This window comes from Hyperolius riggenbachi, chromosome 8 (genome assembly GCF_040937935.1).
Source record: "Hyperolius riggenbachi isolate aHypRig1 chromosome 8, aHypRig1.pri, whole genome shotgun sequence".
In the NCBI taxonomy this organism is placed as follows: Eukaryota; Metazoa; Chordata; class Amphibia; order Anura; family Hyperoliidae; genus Hyperolius; species Hyperolius riggenbachi.
In genome coordinates this window covers 290,988,575-291,005,747 of record NC_090653.1, presented here as the reverse complement: position 1 = coordinate 291,005,747, position 17,173 = coordinate 290,988,575, and the positions used below count along the sequence as shown (strand labels likewise).

Genomic DNA, 17,173 nt, shown 5'->3' with positions numbered 1-17,173 from the left:
CTCTCATTCTCACATGGAACAGAGCAGAAAATAAATTATAAAAAAATCTTTATTATACTTTATATATAAAAAAAAAAAAACATTCAAGTCAAGTAAACAGATCAGATAGAACAGTAAACTTGATTTATTGCAGACAAATAAACTAGTACATTTTTTACACAGGTTTAAAATATGAAAAAAAAAAACCCTCTGAGGGCAGCTCAATTGGAATTGTAGTATACGAAATGGAATTTGCATATTTTAAGGGACTGTACAGTATGTGACTTAATAACTCTAGAAAGCCTCTTTTTTCCCCCCAAAGCTATGATTTTTTAATTTGCCTAAACTTCAAGTCATATTTTGTATTTATAGGCAAAGGAAAATGAAACAGGAAAAAATGAAATTACACCAGTAATAATAGCTTTTTTTATCGGCAGGTAGAGGGAATGTTTATTGGAGTATTTTTTGTACATTTTTTCTTTGTACGCGTTTTTCTCCCACTTTGATTTTTAGGAAATATGTAGATTGTTTTTTAAACACAAGTTAAACAGTTTTCATCAAGTTTTTGAAATGCTTGACTAAAATCATTTGACAAAAATCACATGACCTAAACATGAACCACATTGGATAGTTTAAATACATCACAGCATCATTTGGAACGGAATGTGCAAACCAGTTTTGGTCCTTTGGTTAAAAATGGCCAAACAGATCACTGTTCTACTTAGTTAGGTGGTTAACTTGACAGTAAAAAAAGAGACGGCCGCACTGAGATAAAATATAAAAAATATATTCAAAATGCAGTCAAGGACAAGGTTACTTTAAAAAAAAAATGGGAATGACCTTGCATGCAGAACTTTTCTTTAGAGGAATTTTAAAACTCAAAAAGTCTGAAATGTGCCAGACCCTCTAGGTATTTTAGAACACAGGCAATTTTTTTTTTATGCATGACAATTTTTTTTTCATCTGTCAAGTGAGACTCCTTCAGTATCATCCCTATGGAACAAAACGGTCAAATTACATCGTCTCTCACATTTTCAGCGAGGGTTTGGAGCACAACGTAGTAATGAATACTAAATTTAATGTGGCTGATTGTGAAATTTTTATGCATTTTGAGCTAATTCGTTATGCATGAGGAAACGGTTCAGGCAAGAGGAAAAAAAATTGCTCAGACTCATTTAATAATACTTCTCGATGTTCCATGTCGAGATATCAATTAATGTGTAATAGCACTCGAGAAGTCTCAAAGGCTGGTTGGGTTCAGGGCGTTCTGAAATGATTAAACAGCTTTAGATCTTTGAGTTCAGTCACATCATGTTCTCATTATCGTATAAAAGTGCAGGACGAAGACAGAAAAAAGTGTGTTATGCTGCCATTGTTCTTCATGGTGTGAAGTTTCTATTTAAAAAGGTGTCTTTTGCCTGGTTTAGAAAATAGCTTCGGAGCAGCCAGTAATGAATGAACCTGAGTTTTCACAAAGTGCCAAGAACGACAGAACCCAAACCGATACACACAGATCTGCTAAACAATGATTTTTACACTACCCTCTAGTAATTTTCGGTACCCAATTGGATTGAATGAAATTTTTGATAGCCCTCATTCTGCATACTTGATGTTACTAAGACTAAAGTAATATAGTTATAATTTAGTGAGGCGGAGCACCATAGCATACGCTAGAGAACATTTCAATTCAAACAGGCAGTTAAGTTTTTGTGAATTTTTGTACTTTTTTTGTCTACCTAAAAATAAAAACCATTAATTATTCAGTTGAACATAGTGGTTAGATTTGGCCAGAGTGGTTTCTTCTTTGGCTTCCAACTCGTAAAAGCAAATGAATTCCATCCAGAATGACCTCTTAAGTCCATGAGTGTTGTGCAGAAATAACCCACCAGGGGACGCTAATCTTCTGACTTGATGTAAATATAGCTGCAATATGTAAGCAGCTTGGATTTAAGCCAATCAAAATCAGCCGCAACTGCATTTGAATGATCAAATGCCAATTTGCATCAACTCAAAAAATTTGTTGGCCATCTCTAGTTTTATGATTGTAGGTTTAGCACCGAGAAGGCAAAAAACAGCACTGGAAATTTGGGTGCACCATAGGCTGTAATGGGAATAATGGCTATAGGGCTGCTCAGGCAGTAAATTGGGTTCCATCAGGGGGACAGCCTGTAGGGGTAATAGTAATTAATGCCACCAGGACTTTTTCAGGAGCAGGGTGAGACTTTTTCTGCTTTACCCTGGGCCCAAAATTCCCGGCACCTTAATTACATGTACACCCGAGAAGGTGCTTGTTTGCATTGTGACAATAATCTAGAAATGCAAAAATTGCACGTTTGCCACGACTGCAACACATCAAGTGACAGCATACCTTGTCTGGAGACTGGCTAATTTTTCTCTTTTGCTACATCATGGGCTATAACACATATTTTTGATAAACTGCCCATTTGAGTACATGCACTTAGTTAGATGTTAGTAGAGAAGCACATGATTCTACCACTATATATATAATTTTTATATGTAACCTGTAGTATATTGTCTATATTGGCCATTACATGGAATCAAACATCCATCATAAATTTCATTATTAATCTGCTCCCATTATCAGGTCTCCTTTTAGCTTTGCAGGCTTGTAGCTTTTTTTACATTTAATTAATTAACTAGATATGTGTTTAAAACATTTTATAGATACAGTATCTATAAAAAATATATTTAAGCATGGTTTTGGCAAAGCATGGTTATTTCATTTTTCGAAAGATTCTGTAAATTATTTTCGGGCACATGGTGTATACGAGAGTAGCGCGATAAACTGCGAATCATGATGTTCCCGGGATGGCGGACCAGCTACAACATATACAATATTTAGCCGTTGGCCTGCTAGGAGAAAGTATAATGTGAAGCTATATTTAGGGCGTGGCGATAGGCAGTAAAGGTTGTTGGCCTATGACTTAAAGGGACCCTAAAAAAAAAAAAAGTTTCACTTACCTGGGGCATCTACCAGCCCCCTGCAGCCATCATGTGCCCTTGTAGTCACTCACAGCTCCTCCGATCTCCCGCCACCAGCTAGTTTCATTTTTGCTGACTCAGAGTTGGGGGGTTGTCACGCATACCTTTGCACGAGTTCCTGCTGGTGCAGGAAGCCATCGCGGACGTTAACATGTACGATTTTACGCGTTGCAGGTGCAACGTGTAAAAAGAGTCGGCAAAAACGAAACTAGCTGGTGGCGGGGGACCGGAAGAGCCATGAGTGACTGCGAGGGCATGGGACGGCGGCAGGGGGCTGGTAGATGCCGCAGGTAAGTGAAACATTTTTTTTTGACGGTTAAGGTTCCCTTTAAGGGAAAAATAGCCTGTGAAATCAAAACTAAGGAACATCGTAGGTACAATCTAGTTTATTAGTGTGAAGTTCCAATAATTCTCACCTAAAAATCGTAAATGTAATTTACACATTATTTTCATGTCATCCCCATTTATTCACGAAAGCAAGAAGTTTTGAATCAGGATGATACCATTTGATGATACCATCAAAACGTCTTGCTTTTACTGATGGCTAACACGGTACAATACCCCCTACTGCTTATTCACAAAAGAGGCAAATGCAAGCACGTTGTGTCCCTTTTTTTATTGGTTCAGTGAGCTGCACTGAAGTTCCAGCCTTGTACAGTACTGGTTATGTAAACTCTCATCATACTTGGAACCATCAGAACCAGTTTGGTATGCACATTCGCCAACCTTAGTCTCACCGCTGGGCACAAGAAAGTACATGAAGAAAAAGAAAACTAAAAAATAAACATTTTTTTTCTTCAACACTTTTAAAAACAAACAACATAAGTTAGCACCACAATCAGCATCTGATAAGACATCTGGAATAATTACAAACACAAGAAAGGAGTGATACCAGAAAAAAAAAAGAAAGAAATCTACGTGGGACGCTACCACATACAGTTCATTTTGTTTCCTTCAATTTTTTTTTGTTTTATTTTTTTATGGCATATCTACACAGTTTATGGATACAAAAGAAGCATGCATTATATCTTTCTTAGCTAGTAGTTTGTGCGGGACACGTCTCAAATGGAAGTAAAGGCAGTCTGAGCACAGCTGAAGGCTGTCAGTGATTAAAATAAAAAAAATATACCGTACATATACAAAAAATAATTAGCACCACAGGAAAATGAACATAGCACCCATTTCTGACAAGATTTTCTCCACTGCATATGCAACTTTCCAGCTTTGCGACAAGGTTATATGGAGGTAAAAACCAAAGAGGTTACAACACTATACAATAATATTGACTCAACAGGCTGTTTTTTAATCCTTGTCACAAGTACAGTTTGTTGCTATTCACATACAAAGCAGCCCACCCAAGAAGCCTAATGTAAGAAATTTGATCATCTAGAAATATTACCAATATATGGGATATGGACCAGCTGTAAACCGTAATAAGCCTTACAGCAAAAGGTATACCGGTACTCTAAAAATGCGTTTAGAAAAAAAAAAAAAAGTAGAAAAATCCATTTGTATGTTCAAACATTTTTTTTACAAGTTGATGACCTAGTTTTAAATGTATTAACTGCCCTGTTAATTAAAAGAAAAAACAAAAACAAAAATAGCACAATTTTATATAGTGGTTTGTATCATTTATTTGTTAGCGGTGTGTCTTGGGAGTGATTTTTTTATTTTTTATAGAATGACAAAATTGCACATTAAGTCTCCATTTGACTATTTGACAGAAAACATATTTTGCATAGTAAGAGCACTGGCAAACATACTCTCATTTTCGAGAATTCTAAATTACAGTAAATCCTAAAAGAAAAAAAAAATTGGAACGTACCACATGCATGTAGATAAAAATCTGTTTATAAAAAAATGTACATGTTACCATGATGAGTTTGCCAGTATTTGTCTGTAGAAACCCAATTTTCTTTTGAAGAAAAAAAAATCAAAGCCACATGCATGATTTAAAGCTAGGGTAAGGAAAATTAATGTTCTTTTTACCTTTTAAAAACAAAAAAAAAATAATAATAATATACAATACAAATAATTACATACAAAAATATAAGCACCTTTAATACAAAGGGACAAGTCAGGCAAAATTGCACAGTGACATCTGCTTTCAATAGGAAGAATTACTTAAGAAATTCTAGGAATTGAATATAAAAGGACCGTCCCTTCTGCAAATTTGTCTGGTGGGATTATCCTGATCGGTAATCTCCTTCATCACCAGCAGTGAAATTCTATCTATCTATACGTGTCTTAGAGACGATGGCAAAATGTTTGTGCATCTGAAAAGGCGTTAATAATTTCTGGCGGGAATCATGTGCTTCTGATTGTCACGCGATGCTGTTTAGGTCATGTGATCCCAAGGCAGTAGGTATCAAGTGGTTTTTTCATGTTTCAATCCTCCTCTTCCTTTATATAATGGTTATCCAGATGTAAACAGAGTCATCTCTGGTAGATTTGGGGGTTAAACCCTTCACCATGGCAGTTTTAGGGTGTGCTTGTGAAGAATTTTCAAACGATGATGAGGTTTCAAGGTTGTTCATTTGGAAATTTGGCATTCTAGTATGCTATTGGCCTCTTTTCTCAATAAAAGTGTATTTATTTTATTTTAATGTCATGTTCGGATTGTCATTTTTATCCTAGGAAACATACTGGTCCCACTTCAAAACCAAATTTTTGTGCTGGGTCTCCAAAGTCATTGAACATAAGGTCCATTACAGGAGCTTGCTCCACTTTGGGGGTATTTAGTTCTAGGATGGTCTTCTGGTAACCTTTCTTGGACTAGAGTAGAGAGAGGATGAGAGAGACAAGAACAGTTATTATATAGATAATAAAAAAAACGACTAAAGTACTAAAATAAAAAAAGTACTCCTACAAAAATGATCATCTCATTGACCATACCTAGTGGTTATACGAGAAAAAGTCGATTAAGAGTGCATGCAGACCTTCGTAGTCCTACAGGTGAAAATCGAAAAAATTGAATAGTGTGCAAAAGTCCATTCATTTCAGTAATTCAACTTAAAAGGTGAAACTAATATATGAAATAGGAACTCTAACAGGCATTTTGGATTCATTAGCTGATTAGTCTGACACTTTGAGCCTAGAATATTAAACATAAATATCTAATGGTCTGAGATTTTAATTTGGGCGTTTTCATAAGCTGTAAGCCATAATCATCAACATTATAACAAATAAAGACTTGAAATATCTTGCATGTAATGAGTTAATTTTTTTATATATTAGTTTCACATTTTAAGTTGAATTACTGAAATAAATGAACTTTTGCACGATATTCTAATTGAGTTTCACATGTAGTTGTCCGACTGTAAGGTAGGACATACTCGAATGATTACCCTGACGTTCTTCATACTTCTGTCCTCTCTGACTCCTATGTCCGCTGCCAGACCAGTAGACAAATGGACACTCAACAGAGCAGGGCCCAGGCGAGAGAGGCTCCAGCCTCAGGGCGCAGTGTAGGAGGGGGCGCAGGGCGGGGCAGAGGCGAGAGAGGCTCCAGCCTCAGGGCGCAGTGTAGGAGGGGGCGCAGGGCGGGGCAGAGGCGAGAGAGGCTCCAGCCTCAGGGCGCAGTGTAGGAGGGGGCGCAGGGCGGGGCAGAGGCGAGAGAGGCTCCAGCCTCAGGGCGCAGTGTAGTAAGGGGTGCACAACTCACTCAGCTATCATTTCGCCCATTGTGTTTGCCATGTATCCCCTTTCCTTATTCCTCTCTGCTTCAGTGATTGCAAGCCAGATAACTAGATTTTAGGGTGTTGGGGGCCCTGGGGCGCTTCTGTCTAATAGCAATCAGTATGCGACGGCTGGGGTGGGAGGGATGGAGGGGCGCACTTTGGTTTCTCAGCCTTGGGTGCTGGAGGACCTTGTCCCCGCTCTGCAACAGAGTAATGCATTCCCCTGGGTCCCTTCACACATGTTTTGCTCTGAGACGGGGTTTGTGTGTTGCAGAAATAAAAAAACCTCCATCTGCACAATTTTTTTAATGGACAGTGGATGCATTTCTATTCATCCGATAGTGTCACGCATCAGCAGACATGGCAATAGACCTTCAATGAACTCTAGTGTGGTAAAGCTAAGATGTACTATTGGAATACGCTACCATTCTGGTTGTTTGGTATGGTGTGAGCCAATCCTTAAAGGGGCACTATCGCGAAAATCTTAACATTTAAAATACAGGTAAACCTATACAAATAAGAAGTATGTTTCTACCAGAGTAAAATGAGACAACAATTACTTTTCTCCTATGTTGCTGTCACTTACAGTAGGTAGTAGGAATTTGACAGAACCAACAGGTTTTGGGCTAGTCCATCTCTTCATGGAGGATTCTCAGCATGGCCCTTTATTCTTTATAGAAGCACTCCCTGAAAAGGATTTACACAAAGATGCTGGCCAGCCTCCCTGCTCACTGCACTCTTTTTGGCAGTTGGACGGGGCAACTGCCATTCAGTAACTGCTTTTGAAACTAAACAAAACCCTGAGAACTAAATATGTGAAGATGGGCTAGTCCAAAACCTGTCGCTTCTGTCAGATTTCTACTACCTACTGCAAGTGACATCACGATAGTAGAGAAGTAATTTATGGCTCATTTTAGGGCCCGTTCAGATCAGAAATGCGGATGGCCATGCGTGCGGAACGCGTGCGGACCGCAACGCATACGAACGCATGGCCATCCGCGTTTGTGTGCGTTGCGTGGCTGATCCCATCACTGAAAAGTGAATGGGACAGCCACGCGTTTTTGCAAAATCTGCGTGCAGCATGCGTTCCCGGACCGCACAGGTCCGGAACGCATGCAGTGTGAACATCAGACATTGCACTCTATGCAATGTCTGATGTCGTGCGTTTTGGCCACCTGCACGCGTTTCCAAAACGCGGCTGGAAACGCGTGCAGTGTGAACGGGCCCTTACTCTGGAAGAAGCATACTTCTTATTTGTATGTGTTTAAATGTATTTAACATTTTACGATTTTCGCGATAGTGGTATTTTAATCTGTGTGCAGACCGCGCAGATCTAAAATTACAGGTCTGTTTTTTGTAAAGAGCAGGATTTCCTTTAACACTACAGGGTTAGACATTGTTTGTCAGCTGTGGCGTAGCGATACAGCACAAAACGGCGCAGGGAAATTTAGGCACACCGTGCGCCACCATAGGCCATAATGCGAATTACGGTAATAGTCGCGCTCACAGTCATTTGAGTGCAGGAACAGAGTGAGCCGTTTTTAAGCTTTGCCCTGTGCCCAAATTTCCTGTCGCCATTTTTGCATGTATGTGTAGCGTAGGGCTGGCTCATGTAAAAGGCTGTGTGAGATGGAAAGGGTAATATAAGGTGCAAGGATAAAGTCAGGGCTGTTGGGAAGCAATCTAAAAGTAGTTGAGTTTATGTACAGAAAGGTGGAGAGAATATATAGGCTTGGGGATGGAAGGATATTAGTGTAAAGGCAGCCACACACTCCATACAATAAAAAGATTGATGGCAGAAAATTGTAAAATGGAAAATATGTGCAAACCTAGACAAGTAAAGAAGTACATTTTTTTCCAGAGTAAAATGAGCCATAAATTACTTTTCTCCTATGTTGCTGTCACTTACAGTAGGTAGTAGAAATTGACAAAGTGACAGGTTTTGGACTAGTCCATCTCTTCATAGGGGGTTCTCAGCAAGGCTTTTATTCTTTATAAAGATATTCCCTAAAAAGGATTTAAAGAGGCACTTAAGTGAGAAAAAAAATTGAGTTTTACTCACCTGGGGCTTACCTCAGCCCCCTGCAGCTGATCGGTGCCCACGATGCATAGGCACCCGTATGAAGACATATGGCCGCATAGGGGCGCTATTTTGGCTGGGAACGCGTAGTATCAGCCGCGTTCCCCAGCCTGACGGGTCCTGACGGCGAAACCGGAAGTGGCTGCCAGCGGGACCCGGAGCATCAGAGCGACTCGTCGTGGGCACCGATCAGCTGCAGGGGGCTGAGGTAAGCCCCAGGTGAGTAAAACTCAATTTTTTTTCTCACTTAAGGTTCACTTTAAACAATGATGCTGGCCAGCTTCCCTGCGCTGCACAGCTTTTTGGCAGTTGGACAGAGCAACTGTCATTCACTAAGTGCTTTTGAAAATAAATAAATCCCTGAGAATCCCCCATGAGGAGATGGACTAGTCCATAACCTGTCGCTTCTGTCAGATGTCTACTACCTACTGTGACAGCAAGATAGAAGAAAAGAAATTTATGGCTCATTTTACTCTGGAAAAAAAGGCACTTCTTGTTTGTTTTGCACATATTTGAAACTTAACAATTTTTTGCCATAGTGCCCCTTTAAACAGAAAAATCAAAAGGTTTGTTTTTATTTGAGTGAGAAATCAGAATTTCCCGTTTTGGGAGCAGTGGAGTAGTTTATTAGTCACCTCCTCCGGTGCTGCTTCGGGTCTCCCCTGATCTTTCTGACGGCCACACCCTCTATGCTGCATACCTCCTACTCTGAATGCAGGTCATGTGATCGGGAGCTGGAGGTATGGAAGCACAGAGCGTACGGCTGCTGGGAAGAAGGGAAGAGACACGACACTGCGGGAGCAGGTAAATGTTACACACTCTATGCTGCATACCTCCTACTCTGAATGCAGGTCATGTGATCAGGAGCTGGAGGTATGGAAGCACAGAGCGTACGGCTGCTGGGAAGAAGGGAAGAGACACGACACTGCGGGAGCAGGTAAATGTTACACACTCTATGCTGCATACCTCCTGCTCTGAATGCAGGTCATGTGATCGGGAGCTGGAGGTATGGAAGCACAGAGCGTACGGCTGCTGGGAAGAAGGGAAGAGACACGACACTGCGGGAGCAGGTAGATGTTACACACTCTATGCTGCATACCTCCTGCTCTGAATGCAGGTCATGTGATCGGGAGCTGGAGGTATGGAAGCACAGAGCGTACGGCTGCTGGGAAGAAGGGAAGAGACACGACACTGCGGGAGCAGGTAAATGTTACACACTCTATGCTGCATACCTCCTGCTCTGAATGCAGGTCATGTGATCGGGAGCTGGAGGGATGGAAGCACAGAGCGTACGGCTGCTGGGAAGAAGGGAAGAGACACGACACTGCGGGAGCAGGTAGATGTTACACACTCTATGCTGCATACCTCCTACTCTGAATGCAGGTCATGTGATCGGGAGCTGGAGGTATGGAAGCACAGAGCGTACGGCTGCTGGGAAGAAGGGAAGAGACACGACACTGCGGGAGCAGGTAAATGTTACACACTCTATGCTGCATACCTCCTGCTCTGAATGCAGGTCATGTGATCGGGAGCTGGAGGGATGGAAGCACAGAGCGTACGGCTGCTGGGAAGAAGGGAAGAGACACGACACTGCGGGAGCAGGTAAATGTTACACACTCTATGCTGCATACCTCCTGCTCTGAATGCAGGTCATGTGATCGGGAGCTGGAGGGATGGAAGCACAGAGCGTACGGCTGCTGGGAAGAAGGGAAGAGACACGACACTGCGGGAGCAGGTAAATGTTACACACTCTATGCTGCATACCTCCTGCTCTGAATGCAGGTCATGTGATCAGGAGCTGGAGGGATGGAAGCACAGAGCGTACGGCTGCTGGGAAGAAGGGAAGAGACACGACACTGCGGGAGCAGGTAAATGTTACACACTCTATGCTGCATACCTCCTGCTCTGAATGCAGGTCATGTGATCGGGAGCTGGAGGTATGGAAGCACAGAGCGTACGGCTGCTGGGAAGAAGGGAAGAGACACGACACTGCGGGAGCAGGTAGATGTTACACTGCTCCTACTACTCTGGTATTTGGGGAGAAGGGGGGGGGGGGGGAGGTCTGTGTGTGTTTTACCAGCCACATGGGGGAAGTTGGATTCAAGGAGGGGGCATCATGCTAATTTAGCAGGGGGTCCCATGGGCTGTTGCTACACTTAGGCTCAAACACACAATGTTTTAACCAGAAACACTCTAATCCTCTGGATGGGAAGGCAGTGAACTGTCATTGCTTACTGCTTACAATGGTGCACATTTGAAGCTCCCGGGGCCAACATAAAATGGGCATACATGGCATTTTATCGCTCGGTCACTTGGGCGCAGGGTAAGCCCGAATAATGGCTCACCCTGCTGCTGACGAAATTCCGGGCGGCGTTCATTACTTTTCCCTCTACGAATCATAGCAACTTGGAGGTAAAAGTTATTCAGGGTTCGGCAATTGCCCGATCCCCGCGGACTATAGCATTTGCTGCTATTACTGTGCCAAACTCAGGCGCTGTGCGGCATGGCGTGCCAGAGGTGTAGCTAGGGTTTTTCAGCGTCCGGGGACAAATACAGTTTTTGTTCCGCCCTCTGGACAAAAAAGGGTGTGGCCACACATCAGAATGTGGTCGTGGTCATGGGTGGGGCCAAATATTATTTAGATAGTCATGTGTGCCCCTTTACCCCATTCATATAACCGTATGTGCGCCCCTTTACATAGCCAAATGTGCCCCCCCCCTCCCCTCCCCATTTATGTAGCCAGATTGTGCCCCCTTTAGACAGCCTTTTTCTGCTGCTGTTAATGCTACTGCACTTCTCTGCAAAGGGAGGGAAAGAAGCAGAGACACTTTGGACAGCCAGCGAGCCGCCTCTCACACATGGGGGTGGAACGGCCATGCTCAGCTGCGCCCAGGGACACATGTCCCCCATTGCTCGCCCATAGCTACGCCTCTGTGACGTGCCCCAAGAAGCCCTGCCTCGTAAAATAGCAAGGAGGGCCACATTTGGCCGGCGGGCCTTGAGTTTGAAACCTGTGCTATAGCCAAACAATACAAAACTCTCCTAATGCTGCTCTTGGTGTTATCCACTACCATCCTAGATTCAGATCAGCCGGTAAAAAAAGATAAAAATATATCTTTCCACAAGTGAATTGCGGTATTTCCAGCGCCCCCTGTGGGACCTCGCCATTTTCCACATCACTTAAAGCGGGTAAAAATCCATATTAAACAAATAAAAGAAATATAGCGAGCCTGCTCCAAGAAAAAAAGAAACCTATCAATAAGAAACAATTATGGAGCGCTTTTCTCTCTCCCCCTCCGTCAAAACGAATAATCCTTCTCGTGTTTCTTACAGCCGTCTGGCAGGCTGAAATCAGAGCGCGGATCGATCGGGCCTCTGTATTCCCGCCAGCCAGACTACATCAAGATATAGACCTCTTATAAGAATTAACTCCATGACAGTGAAACACGGAGACCAATTTCACCGACGCGTCCTGATGCCTCTTTAATCATCCGAGATGAATTGCGCTTAAGAATAATAATGTTACATTTCTGCCGCCGCTCTAAATTGCACGTCGTCAGCCTGATGAAAGGTTTTCGGTGACAGAGATCTCTTTAGTCACTTACTGCGCAGCCATCCATGACGGCGTGAATGTAAGGGTTGTTGTCGTAGGACATCTCCTCGTCGTTGGACCCCAGGAAGCGGATGGCGCGGTCGTAGCTGTCCGTGGTGGCGTCGTGCCAGGCGACGGACTGGTAGCAGTTGTAGGTGATGTTCTGCCTGGCGAAGGCGCTAAGTAGTCGCAGGAAGGTCATCTGTACCACGCCGATGGGGTTTCCATCCGAATCCACGTATGACAACTGTAAGGAAGAAACAAACACGCACAAGACACGTTGAGCAGATATTGGGGTAGTTCAGAGAGGACGCCATCAGCATCTTATCATCCATTCACTGTGTCCAGGTATTAATCCGCCCTTGTGGTGGAGGAAGCCTCTGATGGTAGAGACCTCGTCTGGCCAGTACTACCTTCCTTCCCAATTATTGGTCTCCTGATGAAGTGAACTGCGCTCAGCGAAACATGTTGCATCTTTTAACAGTTAGCGCTTTAATTATACTTACACATTGAAACAGGTCCCCTTTCCATATAGATCAGTGTACTAAAATGTTTAAGGTCCTTGATGTTACCTGGAGCAGCATTTGTGTGTAGGGATGGTCAATGTGGTGCAAAGAATTCTAACTTGATCCAGGATTGTGGCAATTCTCTAAGCAAATTTATGCAGCCTGAAAATGCACCAAGTTGGAATTGGTCCATTTTCAAGCTGTATAAAGTTGCATAATGCTTTATCCACTCAGAATTATTTGCATATCATTAACCATCTCTATTGGGTGGGCATTTCTTGTCCCTCCCCCCTACAAGTCCACAAATAAAAGAGAATCATTTGCAGAAAATATAAGGCATCTGTTCCAACCAGATAGACTTCTGCACCTTCTCGATAACCAAAAAGTGAATCCCTGTTCTGCTCAGACTGGCGTGCAGCCCACGGATTCACTTGTTGGCCATTGGGAAATCATTTGTGGACTTTTGGAGATTCTCTTTTGCTTTGTAAAGGCCTGATGAAGGGTCAAATCTAATCTGAATCGGCTAGTGTCGTTGCCTGAAAACATTTACAAACAAAGCACATAATATCTCTTGCCATTATTGTCAAATCGTATGATCTTCTGTAATTTATGGGCTTCCTGTCTTTGGAAGATTCTTTTTTTGACCAACAAGTTTTTATCCAAATTTTGCAAAAAATGTTTACACTGTTTGATACTGAGTTTTGGAAGTATCAACATTCTCTGTGGTGTCGTAAGAGTATCTATCCTCTTAAAGAGAACCAGAGACGAAGCACCCGCATGTAATTTAACAACTATATATCAATGGGAACATGACCTACCTACTATGCTCTTTGTTTCATTCTTCTCTGCTAAATCTAAATGTTATCAGCTCTGATAAGAATGCCCGACTGAGCATTCAGTCTAGCTTTGCCCCAAATGATTATAGCTGAGTCAGTCTTCTGTGATGTCTTTTCAAGCCCAAGTCTGCCCCCTTGTGGCTTTGCTTTACTGCTATGTATTCTCGTAGCAGGAAAGCAGAGCCAGGAGGGGACGGGCTTGAGCTTAAAAAGGCATCACAGAAGACAGACTCAGCTATAATCATTCCGGGGCAAATCTAGACTGAATGCTCAGTCGGGGATTCTTATCAGGGCTGATAACAGGCAGGCTGAGCAGTGAAGAATGAAACAGAGAGCAGGGTAGATGTTTTCTCTAATGTTCCAATTGATATATATGGTAAAATACATGTTGGTGCTTTGTCTCTGATTCTCTCCCTTTAAATGTATGCATTTAAAGAGAACAGTTTGTGTGCATGTGGTTCATAGCGGGGTCACCTAACACCAAGCCTAATTTTTCGAGGCATCTGTAAGAGGTCTCCAGCGGGGATATCATAAATGATCAAGCAAACCTGGACTGGGATTTTAAAAAAGAAAAGATAATCCTTTCTCTTCTATTAAGTGTAAAAACAGCGCAGTCCATATCTTAATCATGTAGTAACATTGTGCAGGTTGCTGAAACGTTGGCACACTTGCAGTTGTGTGGTTTCAGAAAACAATCGCCATCAGTTGTTGACCATCAGTACTGGCGACCCACTTCCCCTCCTCCAGCTCTCCGGTAGGGACGAGCTGCAATTCTGGCTCTCCATGCATTTTTCCACTTTCCTGACACCCAGCTAATCAAGCTGAGCAGCTTCTGATTAATTAGCTGGCAGATGGTTAATTAGCCATATTGATTGTCTCTATTTCAAGTCAGGAGAGCTTTGTATGAATAGCCAGAATTCAAACTCTTTCGTACTCTCCAGCACATTTCCTCACTGTATCCGGCACATTCCATTCCCTGCCCCTCCTCAACTTCCCCTCCTCCCCACTTCCCCTTCCTCCTCTTCCCTTCTACCCCCTCCCCCATCCTGTCCCTCCTCCCCTGCCTCTCCCTGGTACCTCCTTTCCCCCTTGTCTGTATCCCCTACCCCTGCTTGCCCCTCCCCTCCTTGTTCCTCCTCTTCCCTTGTCCCTCCTCTCCTCCTTGTCTGCATCCCCCACCACTCCTTGTTCCTCCTGGTCCCTTCCCCTTCCTCCTCTCCCCCTTGTCTGAAACCTCCACCCCTGCTTGCACCACCTCACCCTCCTTGTTCCTTTCCCCCCCCCCCCACCTCTTAGTCCCTCTTTTCCCTTTCCACCCCCTCTCCCCCAGTGAAAGCTGTGAAAATGTCTCTCTCTACCCTCACAACTCTAGAAAGCACTGCAGTGTCACATAAGATAATTGTAGTCCTGGTTTTCTGGAATGATTATAATGCCCCTACTTGAAATTTTGGGAAATCTCTGCAGAAGCCTCAGAAAATATGGCCATAGGTACAGTTGGGGTGAGTGGAGGACACAATAGGAAGTCAAATTTAATGTATATTACTATGTACTACTGTATGTTGGCATTTTATAAAGAATAACAATAATGGGTCTATTGCCAAAATCCACACATCTGTTGGTTTCTAGACTGTTCTTCAGCTTCCAGAGGTTATGTGTTTGTAATTAAAATAACAACACACACTATACACATATATACACACACACTATATACACTATGTAGGTAGAAAAAAACAAAGTCTTCTAAAAGTAATACCTTTTAATGGCTAACTGATCAAGTTAAATGATGCAAGCTTTCTGGGATCTAGTCCCCTTCTTCAGGCATATTTCTAGATGTTAGCTGTAGTAAAACACTGATGCAGGTAAATAGCAAACATGAAGATGGCAGTTGTGCTGGTTGCTGTAACTTCAAAAATGAACAAGCAAGAAAGATTTCTGAGTACAAATTTATGAAAATGTTCAAGACATTAACAGAAGGTTTACATTGTGGAATGGGATTCATGACTCCTTATGTAACATGATTGACTTGGCTTCACTATCTTCAGAAACCTGCTAGATTTCATGTATGGTTGCACTAACTCACTGGCTCCAGCCTGCTGATCACCTGACATCCAACTGCTAAACACTAACCAGCACAACTGCCAGCTTTGTGTTTACTATTTACCTGCATAAGTGTTTTACTTCAGCTAACATCTGGAAATATGCCTGAAGAAGGGGACTAGATCCCAGAAAGCTTGCATCATTTAGCTCTATCAGTTAGCCATTAAAAAGTATTACTTTTATAAGACTTTGTTTTTTTTTCTACCTACATAATTTGTTTGGTTAACACGGTACAGAAACATTTTTACTACTAGCACGCACACACACACACACACACACACACACACTTCTTTAGCATGGCACACATGCAATAAAATATATACCACAAAATACAGTGTAACACTTTAAACATAAATGACATATCACAGGCTCAAACATATATACCAAATACCACAATCTGTAAATAAGATATAACATGATACAAACCAGCTTTGACTCCAGAGCGGGACACGACTTACCGGATCAGAAGAGGCATGCGAGAGGCAGACAGTGCCGGCAACATGTGTCAAGACTTACTGAGAGATCTCCAGTGGAATTCTGGGAAACTGGACTGCACAGAAGAGCTGCTTGCGTTGGCAAGTTCTGCAACCAGAGTTAGGATTCCCTCCCGCCCTCTACTTCATCATATAATACATATTTTTCTGTTTGGTTATGAGGGTCAAACGAAGCAGTTTTTGTTTTGGACACTGATTGTGTGTGATTGCGATTTATCTTCAGTATTCTCCATTATTACCGTAGATACTTCTCAGAGGATCTTCCGTTGTCTATAGCTGTGAGGTTGGCCGTGAATGAGAAGTTGTATTTCTGAGAGTTAAGAAGGGATGGAAGGAGGGTATGGATACACTTACTATGAAAGGTGGCATGACACACTACCTGCTATAAGGCAAAGAGGATTTGACTATAGTGTATATGGGAGGATGATACACTTCTTATAGGGCAAGGAAGATACGACTATGGTCACTATGGGAGGAAGATATACTTGTTATAGGGCAAGGAAGATATGACTATGGTCACTATGGGAGGAGGATATACTTGTTATAGGGCAAGGAAGATATGACTATGGTCACTATGGGAGGAGGGGAGGAGGATATACTTGTTATAGGGCAAGGAAGATATGACTATGGTCACTATGGGAGGAGGATACACTTCTTATAGGGCAAGGAAGATAAGACTATGGTCACTATGGGAGGAGGATACACTTCTTATAGGGCAAGGAAGATAAGACTATGGTCACTATGGGAGGAGGATATACTTGTTATAGGGCAAGGAAGATATGACTATGGTCACTATAGGAGGAGGGGAGGAGGATATACTTGTTATAGGGCAAGGAAGATATGACTATGGTCATTATGGGAGGAGGATATACTTGTTATAGGGCAAGGAAGATATGACTATGGTCA

The 17,173-nt window shown here is 42.5% G+C and overlaps 1 protein-coding gene across 2 annotated transcripts in view; it reads right to left on the bottom strand.

Moving 5' to 3' along the window:
• Positions 1-3,589: 3,589 nt before the first annotated feature.
• The window catches only part of COL5A1 (collagen type V alpha 1 chain), a 468,893-nt gene continuing 455,309 nt past the window's right edge, over positions 3,590-17,173 (bottom strand). For both annotated transcript variants that reach the window (XM_068249145.1, XM_068249144.1), the window contains exons 65-66: positions 12,348-12,581; positions 3,590-5,757 (exon numbers count right to left, since the gene is read on the bottom strand). In XM_068249145.1, the coding sequence (XP_068105246.1) occupies positions 5,611-5,757; positions 12,348-12,581 (381 nt within the window). In that variant the 3' untranslated portion in view covers positions 3,590-5,610. The remainder of the gene's footprint in view (positions 5,758-12,347; positions 12,582-17,173) is intronic.